The following is a 16,222-nucleotide window of genomic DNA, read 5'->3' as shown; positions in this document are numbered from 1 at the left end:
CGCAGCCTAGAGCAAGTTCACAGCACTGTGAAAATGATTGCACAGCGAAGTGAAGAAATGCAGTTGTCATAGGGGATTCGATAGTCAGGGGGATAGACAGGCATTTCTGCAACTGCTGACATGAGTCTTGTATGGTGTGTTGCCTCACTGGTGCCAAGGCAAAGGATGTCATGGAACGAGTGCAGAATATTCTGCGGGTGAGGGAAGGGGAACAGCCAGAAGTCGTGGTCCATGTTGGAACCAATGACATAGGAAAGAAAAGGGTTGAGGTCCTACACACAGAGTTTCAGGAGTTAGGGATGAAACTGAAGAGCAGGAACTTGAAGGTGGCAGTCTCTAGATTACTATTAGTGCCACACGCTAGAGAGTATAGGAACAAGAAGATAGTGCAGGTGAATGCGCGGCTGCAGAAATAGTGCAGGAGGGAGGGCTTCAGATTCCTGGGGCTTTGGGACCAGTTCTGGACCTGTACAAGGTGGACAGGTTGCATCTGAACAGGGCTGGGACCAATGTCCTTGAAGGGAGGTTAACTAGTGCTGTGGTGGAGGGTTTAAGCTAATGTGGTAGGGGGAGGAGAACCAGGATGAAGCATCAGAGAGGAGAAACAAGGTGCAGAGAGGACAGGGAGAGACAAACAGCATTAGAATAAAGAGTAGTCTAGACATAGGAGGGATCAGACAGGGGATCAGTGCTAAGCAGGCTAAAGAGGGTTTGGAGTGCATGTGTGTAAATGCACGGAGCGTGAGAAGTAAGGTTGGTGAGCTGCAGGCACAAGTTGCCACATGGGGTTATGATATAGTGGCAATAACGGAGACCTGGCTCAAACAAGGGCAGGAATGGGAACTTCCTGGTTACAATGTATTCAGGAGCAAAAAGGAAGGAAAAAAAAAGAGGGTTGAGGAAGGCAATATTGATCAAATATACTGTTACAGCACTGGAAGGGGATGATGTACTTGAAGGTTCTAAGACAGAATCTATTTGGTTAGAATTAAGAAGCAGAACAGAGGTTGTTATGCTGCTGGCTGTGTACTATAGACTACCAAATAGTGGGAAGGAGATGGAGGAGCAAATTTGCAAGCAAATTTCAGAAAGATGTAAAAACAATAAAGCAGTGATAATGGGGGACTTCAATTATCCTAATATAGACTGGGGAAAAAAACAGTAGGTGAGGAATTAATGATATTTGTACAGGAGAACTTTTTTTGATCAGAATGTTTCCAGCCCAATGAGGAAGGAAGCAATGTTGGATCTAGCTCTGGGGAATGAAGTCGGGCGAGTGGAACATGTTTCAATGTGAGAGCGTTTGGGAAACAGTGATCACAATATCATTAGGCTTAGAGTAGTTACGGAAAAGGACAAGGAACAATTGATGGTGAAGGTACTCAACTGGAAGAGGGCTAATTTCAGAGAGTTGAAAAGGGATCTGGCCCAGGTGGAATGGAAACAAAGATTATCGGGTAAAACAGCAAATGAGCAATGGGACATCTTCAAGGAGGAGATAGTTCGGGTACAGATTAGACACATTCCCAAGAATGGGAAAGGAATGGCATCCAAAGCTAGATGACTAAATGAATTGGGAATAAAATTAAACAGAAAAAGGAGGCTTATGATAAATGCCAGGTTTGTAATACAGTGGAGAATCAAGCAGAATACAGAAAATGTAGAGGAGAACTGAAAAAGGAAATAAGAGGGGCAAAGAGGGGAAAAGATTAGTGGGTATAGCAGAGGGAGGCCATTTGGCCCATCGTGCCTGTGCCGGCTCTTTGAAAGAGCTATCCAATTAGTCCCACTCCCCTGCTCTTTCCCCATAGCCCTGTAAATTTTTTCTCTTCAAGTATTTATCCAAATCCCTTGTTAAAGTTATTACTGAATCTGCTTCCACCACCTTTCAGGCAGTGCATTCTCGATCATAACAACATGTTGCGTAAAAAAATGTTTCCTCTTGTTGCCACTGGTTCTTTTGCCAATCGCCTTAAATCTGTGTCCTCTGGTTACCGACCCTTCTGCCACAGGAAACAGTTTTTCCTTATTTACTCCATCAAATCTCCTCTTAACCTTCTCTGCCCTAAGCAGAAAAATCCCAGCTTCTCCAGTCTCTCCACTTAATTGAAGTCCTTCATCCCTGGTACCATTCTAGAAATCTCTTCTGCACCCTCTCTAAGGCCTTGACATCCTTCCTAAAGTCTGGTGCCCAGAGTTGAACACAATACTCCAGCTGAGGCTTAACCAGTGTTTTATAAAGATATAGCATAACTTCCTTGCTTTTTTACTCTATGCCTCTATTTATAAAACCAAGGATCCCATATCCCATCTTTTAATGGCCTTCTCAACTTGCCCTGCCTCCTTCAAAAATTTGTGTACATACACCCCGGGGTCTCCCTGTTCCTGCACTCCCTCTAAATTTAGTTTATATTGCCTTTTCTCATTCTTCCTACCAAAATGTATCACTTCACACTTCTCTGCGTTAAATTTCACCTGCCATATGTCTGCCCATTTCACCAGTCTATCTGTAATATAATAATGTAATATAAAAGTGAACACTAAAGTATTTTATAAACATATAAAGAGTCAATGGATAGTCAAATAAAGGGTGGGGCTGATTATGGACCTAACAGGAAATCTTTCTGTGGAGGCAGAGGGCATGGCTGAGGTACTAAATGAGTACTTTGCATCTGTCTTCACTAAAGAAGAGGAGGTACCTGGTTTATCTCCCTCCCCTTTTTTGAACAGGGCTGGAACATTTGCAACACTCCAGTCCTCTCCAAGGAGGATTGAAAGATTGTGGCCAAAGCTGCTAATGTAAAGGAGGTGGGGCTAGAGAAATTGGACAGGATAAAAATAGATAAAGAGGAGGCACTTAAATGACTGGGAGCACTCAAAGTAGAAAAGTCACCTGGTCCAGATGGGAGGCATCCTAGATTGCTGAGGGAAGTAAGGGTGGAAATAGCAGAGGCTTTGGCCACAATCTTTCAATCCTCCTTGGATATGGGTGTGGTGCCAGAGGACTGGAGGGTTGCAAATGTTCAAAAAAGGGGAAAGAGATAAACCAGGTAACTACAGGCCAGTTAGCCTAATGTTGGCGGTGGGGAAACTTCTAGAGACCATAATCCGGGACAAAAATTAATTATCACTTGGAAGAACCTGGGTTAATAAATGACAGCCAACATGGATTTGTTAAAGGCAAATCGTGTCTGAAAATCTTGATTGTGTTTTTCAATAAAATAACAAAGAGGGTTGATGAAGGTTGGTGTTGTGTATATGGACTTTCAGAAGGTATTTGATAAAATGCCACATAACAGACTTGTTAGTAAAATTCAAGCCCATGGGATTAAAGGGGCATTGACAGCAGCAGCGTGGATATGAAATTGGTTAAGAGACAGAAAGCAGAGAGTAGTGGTGAATGGTTGTTTATCTGACTGAAGGGAAGTATACGGTGGTGTTCCCCAGGGGTCAGTATTGCGCCTCTGCTATTTTTGATATATATCAATGACCTGGACTTGGGTATACAGGGCATAATTTCAAAGTATGCGGATGACACAAAGCTTGGAAAAGTAGTAAACAGTGAGGAGGATAGTAGCAGACTTCAGAACATAGACAGACTGGTGAACTGGATAGACACATGGCAGATGAAATTTAATGCAGAGAAGTGTGAAGTGATATATTTTGGAAGGCAAAATGAGGAGAGGCAATATAAATTAAATAGTATAATTTTAAAGGGAGATCTGGGAGTTTACATACAAAAATCGTTGAAGGTGGCAGGACAAGTTGATAAGCTGTTAAAAAAGCATAAGTGATCCTTCCCAACCCGTTCACGCCACCCACCATTCCCCCTTGGTCTCTGCCATCAGATTAACAATCACTGCATCTCTCTGCATTTCCCTCCAGAATGTCCATTCACTTGCAAAAAAGGCCCTTGCCATCCATAGCCTTACTCTGGATGATTCCATTGACCTCCTGGCTTTGACCAAAACTTGGCTCATGGGTGGCAACACCTTGTTCTGTACCAAAGCCTTCCCACCTGCCTGTACTTTCCACCACCTGCCTCACCAAAACCACTGTGGTGACGGTGTGGCCTTTATCACCAAGTCACACTTTGGTCTCCCCTCCTACTCCTCTGGTACCTCCTCCTACAAGACTCTCACCTTGTTCAATCCCACTCATCTCTCCTTTAAAATCCTCATTGTCTACCTCCCACCCCCCAAGCCCCACCCTGAGTTATCCTCCTTTATTTCTCAGCCTCTGAACTGAGCAACTTCTCAACCTCAGTGATTTAATTCTCCTTCTCAGCTCCCCTTGCCCTCTCTCCTCTGGGTTCACTGTCCACCTTCCCTCCCCAAACCTCTCGCTCCATAGAAACTCTCCTATTCATATTCACAGCCACCCCCACAACTTTGCCATCTCTCGTAGCCTCTCCACTCGCTTGGTCTCAATCACCGACAAAGCCATCCCTGAGAACTTCCTTGAATCCCTCACCACCTACATATCTTACACCCTTCCAAACCCCACTTCTCTCTGTATCCTCCCCTTGAAAAGAAAACTCTTCCAAGTCACTTACAACTGCACTTTCAAAATCCCGACTGCCTAGCCTTTGACTATCCATTCACCACAATACTTCTGCAGCCATTGATTTGCTCAGGCTTTCCCTCACTGCCAGCTTTGATGTCCTTGTGCCCATTAAAACCTGTACTCTTTCCCATCCCGATCGTCCCCTCAGTATAGCTTCCAACTTTGCTCAATCAAGTTCAAGGGGCACAGATGTGCACATCTGGTGAACAACTGGTTTAGCCATCCATCAGCAGACCCGGTTGGGTCGCATCAGGTGCTTTTGGAACTCACTCGCCTCTGCCAAAACTGTCCTCTACTTCAGGATCATACGGAATAGGAAAGAAAACAACCATCTTTTCTCCTCTATCGATTGTCTCCTTAAACCCCTTGCCCCTGTCCCCTCCACCCTCACCTTCAACAAGTGCGAGGAGCTCATGGACTTCTTTGTCATCGAGATTGAGCCTCTGCTGCTTCCCCCTCTTTCCTTGCCCACCAAGCCAAACCTCTCCACTGCCCTATCCCTGAACCTGCATCTCTGCCTAGTTTTTGTCCCCTCATGCCCTTTCCAAGCTCCAAGAGACCCACCTCCTTCTGCCTTGACCCCATTCCTACTAAACTGCTGACCACCCATCCTTCCCTGCCCCATGTTAGTTGATATTGGAAATGGTTCCCTCTCCTCAGGTACTGTCCCTTTCAAAACCACTGTCATCAGCCCACTCCTCAAAAGAACTTTGAACCCTCTGTCCTTGCAAACTATCCCCCCATCTCCAATGTCCAGATGTGACTATTCCAATGATCTCCTGATCAGCCTCCCATCCTCCACCCTCCATAAACTTCAGCTCATTCAAAACTCCATTGCCCATATCCTATCCCGCACAAGTCCTGTTGACCTATCAGCCCTGCCTTCACTGACCTACATTGGTCCCCCAACACCTCAAATTTGAAATGCTCATCCTTGCGTTTAAATCCCCTCATGGCCACGCCCCTCTTTGCAACCTTCTCCAGCCCTACAATCACCACGCCCGCCCCAAATCATATCGAACTCTCCATTCCTCTGACTCTGGCCTCTTGTGCATCCTCCCTCCCTTTGCCCCCACCATTGGCGGCTGTGCTTTCAGCAACCGAGACCCCAGGCTCCAGAATTCCTTCCCTAAACCTCTCCGCCTCTCAACCACCCTCTCCTCCTTAAGAACCCCATTAAAGCCCATGACTATAACCAACCTTTAAGTCACCCCTCGTAATATCTCCTTCTTCGGATCAGGTCCGTTTTTTTCTAATAAGCCTCTTTGAAATGTCTGAGAAATTCCTACTTAAAGACCCAAAATAAATGCTTGTAATAATTATCTCCATCCCCCTCGGCACACTTCCTACAATTCAGCTCCTCCTGTTTGACGTCCCTCCAACAGTTCCCGTTAAATGATCGGATCAGCAGCCAGCTCTCCGGCCAAATGATGATCTTTGTCCTGTCTTTTCTTCGCCTTTTGCAGCTTCTCACCGAATCGGCTTCAGGTAAAACCATCTCTACAAGTCTCTTTAACCCGACTGTGGCAGCGATTCGGAACTGAGAGCTGTTTCAGTTTTTAAAAACGTAATTAAAACAACAACAGCTGGAAAATGAAAAGCAGACGCCCTTCTAGGGGGGGGGAGACAGCCCCACAAACTGTACGTGACCTGTTAGATCTTTATTGGACCCGTTCAGTATCAGGGAGGAGCCTGGGATGTTTACTCTGTCGACAGTGGGGTGCAGTTTCAACTTGGGGGTTAAATTCGTTTGGGGGTTAAATTCGTTCGTGGCGATAGCACAAAATGGAATCGGCCGTCCGTTGCATTGACTTCAATAGAAATGATTATCCCCGGGCGTATAACGGGCGTCCGATGCGATTCCTCCCGCTTTGCACTACCGCCCGGAACAACTTTCTACTCCGTTGACTGCAATGGAAAGGACAATCTGGCGGTGCTGATTTGTACACCACGTTCTGCCCGAAGTTGGAATTTCACCCTCAATATGTCGGCCTTTCACCTCTGGAGCGAGGGCCCCAGTGGCTGGGATGGTAGCCTTGGATCAGAATTGGCTGTGAGGGGACTCCCAGGGAGGAGCGTTTGGGCAGAGTGAGGTTAATAGTCAAAAACACAGAGGCTGACACAACTCCAAAATCTGGAGCTGAGGTTTTTTTGTTTATAGAATGAGGCCCAAGGAAATAAGTTACATATTCAAACCAAAGCTTCTAGAGGAATCGAAGAGATTAATCAGCAGATTAATCCAGAGGACAAGAGGCATAGGTTATAGATGGCGAAAGGAAAAGTTTAGCACACAAATCAAGAAGAGTCTTCATGCAGAGTGATCATAAGAACATAAGAAATAGGAGCAGGAGTAGGCCATACGGCCCCTCAAGCCTGTTCCATCATTCAGTCAGATCATGGCTGATCTTTGACCTCAACTCCACTTTCCCGCCGGATCCCCATATCCCTTGATTCCCCTAGAGCCCAAAAATCTATCGATCTCAGTTTATTCCAAGTCTAATTACTTGGAATGGTGTCTGGGTGGGGAATCCTGAGGCTCAATGGGAGAAATTAAAGGGGGTAATTTTAACCTGACCCGTCTGGCGGGGAACTCAGTGGATCGGGTCAGATGCCCGATTAACACCCCCTCCTGATTTTACTCTCCATTGACTTGAATTTGTGAAACGGGCGCTCGATCTGATCCCGTCAGCTTCCCGCCGGGTGGGTTAGGTTAAAATTACTCCCTAAGTTTTTGTTTATTTTTGGATGGATGAACTAAGATAGGCTGAATGGGCTCGCTCTTCACCTACATTGTGAGCCTCACTGCGAAAGTACACGGATCTGTGTGACTTCCTGACCATCAGTGCGAACTCCCCAACCCATTAAATTCTGCATCTCGCTGGTGTTCCTGTAGAGAGGTTGGTGCGCAGACTTGCTCACCCTGGCCCAAGACAGAACACCTCTCAGTGACAGGTTTCAGAAGGGGGAACGGAAAGGAGGCTGCACACTCAAGGGTTAAAAAGTTACTTCCTTTTTTTCACTTCCCTGCCTCGTTAAAATAGAGTCATTATTTAAAACAGCATTCAATGCAAAACATATTTGCTTTGCATATGCCACTGGAAGTTGATTAATAAATTACCCCGGCCGTTCATTTTAGAAGTTGGGAAATGTTTGCAAATTTTCCTCACTCTGCAATATTCTTAATTAATTTAATTTAGTTTAATTGTGGCCAAATTGGCTGCTGGCTGTATAGTTTTTCCAAATCCCATGACTGCATTGTATCTGTTCCTATTTTTATACTCGTAATTAATCTGGCTTCCCGTGCTTATGCTGTTAAATCCATTTTCTGCTGCCCAGCCTTGGTCTATAAATCTGCTGACTAGCACCAAGTCCTATTCTCCTATCACCCTTGTGCTCGCTGACCTGTATTGGCTCTTGGTCCAGCAATGGCTCGAGTTTCAAATTCTCATCCTTGTGTTCAAATCCCTCCATGGCCTCGCCCCCCTCCCTATCTCTGTAACCTCCTCCAACCCTACGAAAACTCTGTGTTCCTACGATTCTGGTCTCTTGCACATCCCCGACTCCCTTTGATCCACCGTTGACGGCTGTGCCTTCATCTGTCCAGGCCCTAAGCTCTGGAATTCCCTCCCTAAACCTCTTCACCTCTCTCTCCTTTCAGATGCTCCTTAAAACCTATCTCTTTGATAAAGCTTTTGGTCACCTGTCCTAATAAAAACTTACTTGACCTCGTCCTCACCAATCTATCTGTCGCAAATGCACCTGTCCATGACAGTATTGGTAGGAGTGATCACCGCACAGTCCTCGTGGAGACGAAGTCCCGTCTTCGCACTGAGGACACTATCCAACGTGTTGTGTGGCACTATCACAGTGCTAAATGGGATAGATTCAGAACAGATCTAACAGCTCAAAACTGGGCATCCATGAGGTGCTGTGGACCATCAGCAGCAGGAGAATTGTATTCCAGCACAATCTGTAACCTCATGGCCCGGCATATTCCTCACTGTACCATTACCAACAAGCCAGGGGATCAACCCTGGTTCAATGAGGAGTGTAGAAGAGCATGCCAGGAGCAGCACCAGGCGTACCTAAAAATGAGGTGCCAACCTGGTGAAGTTACAACACAGGACTACATGCATGCTAAACAGAGGAAGCAACATGCTATAGACAGAGCTAAGCGATTCCACAACCAATGGACCAGATCAAAGCTCTCCAGTCCTGCCACATCCAGTCGTGAATGGTGGTGGACAATTAAAGAACTAACGGGAGGAGGCTCTGTAAACATCCCCATCCTCAATGATGGCGGAGTCCAACGCATGAGTGTAAAAGACAAGGCTGAAGCGTTTGCAACCATCTTCAGCCAGAAGAGCCAAGTGGATGATCCATCTCGGCCTCCTCCCGATATCCCCACCGTCACAAGAGCCAGTCTTCAGCCAATTCGATTCACTCCACGTGATATCAAGAAATGGCTGAGTGCACTGGATACAGCAAAGGCTATGAGCCCCGACAACATCCCAGCTGTAGTGCTGAAGACTTGTGCTCCAGAACTAGCTGCGCCTCTAGCCAAGCTGTTCCAGTACAGCTACAACACTGGCATCTACCCGACAATGTGGTAAATTGCTCACATATGTCCTGTCCACAAAAAGCAGGACAAATCCAATACCGGCTCATCAGTCTACTCTCAATCATCAGCAAAGTGATGGAAGGTGTCATCGACAGTGCTATCAAGCGGCACTTACTCACCAATAACCTGCTCACGGAGGCTCAGTTTGGGTTCCGCCAGGACCACTCAGCTCCAGACCTCATTATAGTCTTGGTCCAAACATGGACAAAAGAGTTGAATTCCAGAGGTGAGGTGAGAGTAACTGCCCTTGACATCAAGGCAGCATTTGACCAAGTGTGGCACCGAGGAGCCCGAGTAAAATTGAAGTCAATGGGGATCGGGGAAAACTCTCCAGTGGCTCGAGTCAGACCTAGCACAAAGGAAGATGGTAGTGGTTGTTGGATGCCAATCAACTCAGTCCCAGGACATTGCTGCAGGAGTTCCTCAGGGCAGTGCCCTAGGGCCAACCATCTTCAGCTGCTTCATCAATGATCTTCCCTCCATCATAAAGTCAGAAATGGGGATGTTTGCTGATGATTGCACAGTGTTCAGTTCCATTCGCAACCTCTCAGATAATGAAGCAGTCTGAGCCCGCATGCAGCAAGACCTGGACAACATCCAGGCTTGGGCTGATAAGTGGCAAGTAACATTTGCGCCAGACAAGTGCCAGGTAATGACCATCTTCAACAAGAGAGAGTCTAACCACCTCCCCTTAACATTCAACGGCATTACCATTGCCAAATCCCCCACCATCAACATCCTGGGGGTCACCATTGACCAGAAACTTAACTGGACCAGCCATATAAATACTGTGGCTACAAGAGCAGGTCAGAGGCTGGGTATTCTGCGGCGAGTGACTCACCTCCTGATTCCCCAAAACCTTTCCACCATCTACATGGCACAAGTCAGGAGTGTGATGGAATACTCTCCACTTGCCTGGATGAGTGCAGCTCCAACAACACTCAAGAAGCTCGACACCATCCAGGACAATGCAGCCCGCTTGATTGGCACCCCAACCACCACCCTAAACATTCACTCCCTTCACCACCGGCGCACTGTGGCTGCAGTGTGTACCATCCACAGGATGCACTGCAGCAACTCGCCAAGGCTTCTTCGACAGCACCTCCTAAACCCGCGACCTCTACCACCTAGAAGGACAAGAGCAACAGGCACATGGGAACAACACCACCTGCACGTTCCCCTCCAAGTCACACACCATCCCGACTTGGAAATATATCGCCGTTCCTTCATCGTCGCAGGGTTAAAATCCTGGAACTCCCTTCCTAACAGCACTGTGGGAGAACCTTCACCACACGGACTGCAGCGGTTCAAGAAGGCGGCTCACCACCACCTTCTCAAGGGCAATTAGGGATGGGCAATCAATGCTGGCCTCGCCAGCGACTCCCACATCCCATGAAGGAATAAAAAAAAAATCTCCTTACGTGCTTCGGTGACAAATTTTATCTGATAACGCTCCAATGAAGCGCTTTGGGACATTTTACTACGTTACAGGTACTATATAAATGCAAGTTGTTGTTGTTAACAGGCTATAGAATATGGCTGTAATGACGTAAATATCGAGAGCTGGCTCATGGAGGCTGGGCAGCCGAATCTGAATTAAACAGTCAATATACATGAACAATGACGGACAGGAAAAGACCCCGTGGTCCATCCAGCCCCTCCCACACAATCGTGATACCTTGTGTATCACAATATATACACTCCTCACCTCACCCGAAACCATGTGATCTCCTGAGAGAGGGGAAAAACCAGATAAAGACCCAGGCCATTTTGGGGAAAAAATCAGGGAAATTCCTCTCCAACCACCTGGATGATGGAAACTAGTCCAGGAGATCACTCTGGCCCTGATAATTCTATTAACTGCCTTTTTTACGAGGTGATCTCCACCCCAGCCAGAAACAGGTCCAGCTCTCGCTTGAAGGAATTCAGTGAATCGGCCTCCACCGCACGAGGCAGCAGCTGTTCCAGAGGTCCACTATTCTCTGGGAAAAGAACCACCTCCTGACATCTAACCTCGATCTGGCCTCATGCAACTTCAAATTGTGACCCCTGGTCCCCCCTAACCTATTCAATTTGAACAAACTGTCAACTTAAACACAATCTATTCCCTTCATCATCTTACAAACCTCGATCAGATCACCCCAAAGTCTATGCTTCTTTAAAGTGTAGAGTCCCAGATGTTTTAGCTTATCTTGATAATTAAGATGCTTTAAACTGACAATTAGTTCAATGGCCATTCTCTGCACCCGATCCAAGGCCTCAATATCACAATATTTTAAAGTTTTTATCCATATTCTTAATCACAACAACCACCGCTCACATTTATATAGTGACCTTGTCACAGAAAAAAATCCCAAATGACTTCACAGAGGAGAAAGCAACACCTTGCAGTAAGGCAAGGACTTGCATTTATCTACCCTTATCGCAGGACTTGCATTTACCCACCCTTAGGCAGAGTCATGATGTGGAGATGCCGGTGATGGACTGGGGTTGACAATTGTAAACAATTTTACAACACCAAGTTATAGTCCAGCAATTTTATTTTAAATTCACAAGCTTTCGGAGGCTACCTCCTTCCTCAGGTGAACGATGTGGAAATGAAATCCTCGAAATGAAGTCGCATTTATAATTCACAGAACAATGCTTGGTGAGTACAGACAGTTTTTTCAACTGCCCGTTGCCAAGGCAATCAGTGTGCAGACAGACAGGTGTTACCTGCCAGGTCTCACAGAATATACAAATCACCAAAAAAAACAACAAACAAAAAAAAAACAGAGTTAGAGAGGTAGAAACATCGAAAAGACAGCAACTGACCCGTTATATTAAAAACAGATAACATTTGTTCGCTGGTGGGGTAACGTGTAGCGTGACATGAACCCAAGATCCCGGTTGAGGCCGTCCTCATGGTGCGGAACTTGGCAATCAATTTCTGCTCGACGATTTTGCGTTGTCGTGTGTCTCGAAGGCCGCCTTGGAGTATGCTTACCCGAAGGTCGGTGGCTGAATGTCCTTGACTGCTGAAGTGTTCCCCGACTGGGAGGGAACCCTCCTGTTTGGCGATTGTTGCGCGGTGTCCGTTCATCCGTTGTCGCAGTGTCTGCATGGCCTTCAAAGCATCCTACGCACTCTCATCCCACGTACTCCCCGCGTGGGAGACTTCTACTGCCTCCCAAAGATACACAAAGCCAACACACCCGGACGTCCTATCGTATCAGGCAACGGAACCCTGTGTGAGAACCTCTCTGGATACATCGAGGGCATCCTGAAACCCATCGTACAGGGAACCCCCAGCTTCTGTCGCGACACTACAGACTTCCTACAAAAACTCAGTACCCACGGACCAGTTGAACCAGGAACACTTCTCACCACGATGGACGTCTCGGCACTCTACACCAGTATCCCCCACGATGACGGCATCGCTGCGACAGCATCAATACTCAACACCAACAACAGCCAATCTCCGGACGCCATCCTACAACTCATCCGCTTCATCCTGGATCACAATGTCTTCACCTTCAATAACCAGTTCTTTACCCAAACACACGGAATAGCCATGGGGACCAAATTCGCACCCCAATACGCCAACATTTTCATGCACAAGTTCGAGCAGGACTTCTTCACTGCACAAGACCTCCAACCAACACTATACACCAGATACATCGACGACATTTTCTTTCTATGGACCCACGGCGAAGAATCACTGAAGAGACTACACGATAACATCAACAAGTTCCATCCCACCATCAAGCTCACCATGGACTTCTCCTCAGAATCAGTTTCTTTCTTGGACACACGAATCTCCATCAAAGACGGGCACCTCAGCACCTCACTCTACCGCAAGCCCACGGACAACCTCACGATGCTCCACTTTTCCAGCTTCCACCCTAACCACGTCAAAGAGGCCATCCCCTATGGACAGGCCCTGCGAATACACAGGGTCTGCTCAGACGAGGAGGAACGCGATGGACACCTACAGACGCTGAAAGACGCCCTAGTAAGAACGGGATATGACGCTCGACTCATCGATCGACAGTTCCGACGGGCCACAGCAAAAAATCGCATAGACCTCCTCAGGAGACTAACACGGGACGCAACCAACAGAGTACCCTTTGTCGTCCAGTACTTCCCCGGAGCGGAGAAAGTACGCCATGTTCTCCGCAGCCTTCAACATGTCATCAATGACGACGAACACCTCGCTATGGCCATCCCCACACCTCCACTACTCGCCTTTAAACAGCCACCAACCTCAAACAGACCATCGTTCGCAGCAAATTACCTAGCTTTCAAGAGAACAGCGTCCACGACACCACACAACCCTGCCGCGGTAACCTCTGCAAGACATGCCAGATCATCGACACAGATACCACCATCACACGAGAGGACACCACCCACCAGGTGCATGGTTCATACTCCTGTGACTCGGCCAACGTTGTCTACCTCATACGTTGCAGGAAAGGATGCCCCAGAGCATGGTACATTGGCGAGACCATGCAGACGCTGCGACAATGGATGAACGGACACCGCGCAACAATCGCCAGACAGGAGGGTTCTCTCCCAGTCGGGGAACACTTCAGCAGTCAAGGACATTCAGCCACCGACCTTCGGGTAAGCGTACTCCAAGGCGGCCTTCGAGACACACGACAACGCAAAATCGTCGAGCAGAAATTGATAGCCAAGTTCCGCACCCATGAGGACGGCCTCAACCGGGATCTTGGGTTCATGTCACGATACACGTTACCCCACCAGCGAACAAATGTTATCTGTTTTTAATATAACGGGTCAGTTGCTGTCTTTTCTATGTTTCTACCTCTCTATCTCTTTTTTTTTGTTTGTTGTTTTTTTTGGTGATTTGTATATTCTGTGAGACCTGGCAGGTAACACCTGTCTGTCTGCACACTGATTGCCTTGGCAACGGGCAGTTGAAAAAACTGTCTGTACTCACCAAGCATTGTTCTGTGAATTATAAATGCGACTTCATTTCGAGGATTTCATTTCCACATCGTTCACCTGAGGAAGGAGGTAGCCTCCGAAAGCTTGTGAATTTAAAATAAAATTGCTGGACTATAACTTGGTGTTGTAAAATTGTTTACAATTAGGCAGAGTCAACACAGTTTTATGAAAATTGTGTTTGGCAAATCTATTAAGAGTTTTTTAAATGTTGGTGCTCAGAGGGATTTGGGTGTCCTTGTACTTGAAACACAGAAGGTTAACATTCAGATAAAGAAAGCAATTAGGAAGGCAAATAGTATGTTGGCCTTTATTGCAAGGGTGTTGGAGTACGAGAGCGAGGAAGTCTTGCTGCAATTGTACAGGGCTTTGGCAAGACCACGCCTGAAGTATTGTGTGCAGTTTTGGTCTCCTTACCTAAGGAAGGATATACTTGCTTTAGAGGCGGTGCAAGGAAGGTTCACTAGATTAATTCCTGGGATGAGAGGGTTGTCCTATGAGGAAAGATTGAGTAAAATGTGCCTATGCTCTCCTGGAGTTTAGAAGAATGAAAGGTGATCTCATTGAAACATACAAGATTCTAAGAGGGCTTGACAGGGTAGATGCTGAGAGGATGTTTACCCTGGCTGGAGAGTCTAGAACGAGGGGGCATAGTCTCAGGATAATGGGTTGGACATTTAGGTCTGAGGTGAGGAGGAATTTCTTCATTCAGAGGATTGTGAGTCTTTGGAATTCTCTACCCCAGAAGGATGTGGATGCTCAGTCGTTGAGTGTATTCAAGACTGAGATCGATAGATTTTTGGACTCTAAGGGAATCAAGGGAAATGGGGATAGGGCGGGAAAGCGGAGTTGAGGTCAAAGATCAGCCATGATCTTATTGAATGGCGGAGCAGGCTCTAGGGGCTGTATGGCCTACTCCTGCTCGATAACCAGAGGACACAGAATTAAGGTAATTGTCAAAAGAACCAGGGGGGAGAGGAGGAGAATTTTTTTTAACTCAGTGAGTTCTAATGATCTGGAATGCACTGCCTGAAAGGGCGGTGGAAGCAGATTCAATAGTAACTTTCAAATTGGATAAATACTTGAAAAGGAAAATATTGCAGGGCTACAGGGAAAGAGCGGGGGAATGTGACTAATTGGACAGCTCTTTCAAAGAGCCGGCACAGGCACGATGGGCCGAATGGCCTCCTCCTGTGCTGGACAATTATATGAAACTAGGCTCTACACCTCGCACTATACTACCACAGCCCTGCTTCTATGCCAGTACAGCCCAACTTTCTCTTCCAGGTGCTGATTTCCTGCTGTAAACCCATTGTTTTCTGTTTGTACTGCAGATATTTTGTTTTCTTTTTTGATTTTTTGCCTCAGTGCCTCGATGGAGGGTCCCGATGGCACTCCTCCTATTGGATGTGACCGTCTAGCACTGAGGCAGCTGCGCATCCATTGGCAGTGCCTAAAGTTATATAATTTTAATGTCATTTAAATTGGGTCTACATTGACTGAGCAACGGCTATAGAGAACCTGAAGTCTATCAGGGAGACTCTGACACCCTTCAAACAGTGAAAGCGAGAGGGGGCGTTGGGGGTGGGAGGTAGGGAATGTAATTGGCCGCTGTTAGCAGCATGGGTTGCCGGGGAGAAGTTGAGTTTATGGGCAGTATCTGCCACTGTTTGTGTAACGATTACATCTGTGCAGTATTACTGTGTAATCTTATCTAATTCACTTATTTATATTTTAGTGCAGGTGCTGAAGGAAAGCATGGTTGCTGCTACAGGCACCTCTGTTCAATTCTCCGGAACCGATGAAGGATTCACCGATTTCTACTGGGAATTTTCTAATTCCAGCAAGTCCTTTCTCATTATAGAGTACGCCAAAAATGTTCACAGCACCATATTTGAAAAGTACGTCAATCGAGTTGAATTTAGCCGAACAGACGGATCCTTTATGCTAAAAGATGTACACGAGGCGGACACTGGGAATTACAAAATGGCTGTTGACTTAGACCCTAAAAAGACCAAAATTCTATCTCTGACAGTGATTGGTAAGTACACGGAGGATCATAGAATCATAGAAAGGTTACAGCGCGGA

General features: G+C 46.7%; 2 protein-coding genes across 11 annotated transcripts in view; one reads left to right on the top strand and one right to left on the bottom strand.

Moving 5' to 3' along the window:
- LOC137305215 (HEPACAM family member 2-like) overlaps positions 1 to 6,211 on the bottom strand; it is a 35,224-nt gene extending 29,013 nt beyond the window's left edge. For 2 of the 8 annotated variants that reach the window (XR_010958684.1, XM_067974058.1), the window contains exon 1: positions 5,767 to 6,211. The gene's annotated coding sequence lies outside the window, so the exon portion shown is untranslated. The remainder of the gene's footprint in view (positions 1 to 5,766) is intronic. The other 6 variants (XM_067974050.1, XM_067974051.1, XM_067974052.1 and 3 more) reach the window with 3 other exon arrangements.
- LOC137305211 (CD48 antigen-like) overlaps positions 5,590 to 16,222 on the top strand; it is a 29,072-nt gene continuing 18,439 nt past the window's right edge. Inside the window, exons 1-2 of one of the 3 annotated variants that reach the window (XM_067974045.1) lie at positions 5,590 to 6,054; positions 15,878 to 16,175. In XM_067974045.1, coding sequence (XP_067830146.1) covers positions 15,893 to 16,175 — 283 coding nt within the window. In that variant the 5' untranslated portion in view covers positions 5,590 to 6,054; positions 15,878 to 15,892. Of the gene's footprint in view, positions 6,055 to 15,872; positions 16,176 to 16,222 lie in introns of all 3 variants that reach the window. The other 2 variants (XM_067974044.1, XM_067974046.1) reach the window with 2 other exon arrangements.

The sequence above is a fragment of the Heptranchias perlo genome, chromosome 39 (assembly GCF_035084215.1).
Source record: "Heptranchias perlo isolate sHepPer1 chromosome 39, sHepPer1.hap1, whole genome shotgun sequence".
In the NCBI taxonomy this organism is placed as follows: Eukaryota; Metazoa; Chordata; class Chondrichthyes; order Hexanchiformes; family Hexanchidae; genus Heptranchias; species Heptranchias perlo.
Note: the sequence above shows the minus strand (reverse complement) of the source record. Positions and strands in the feature narration are given on the sequence as shown.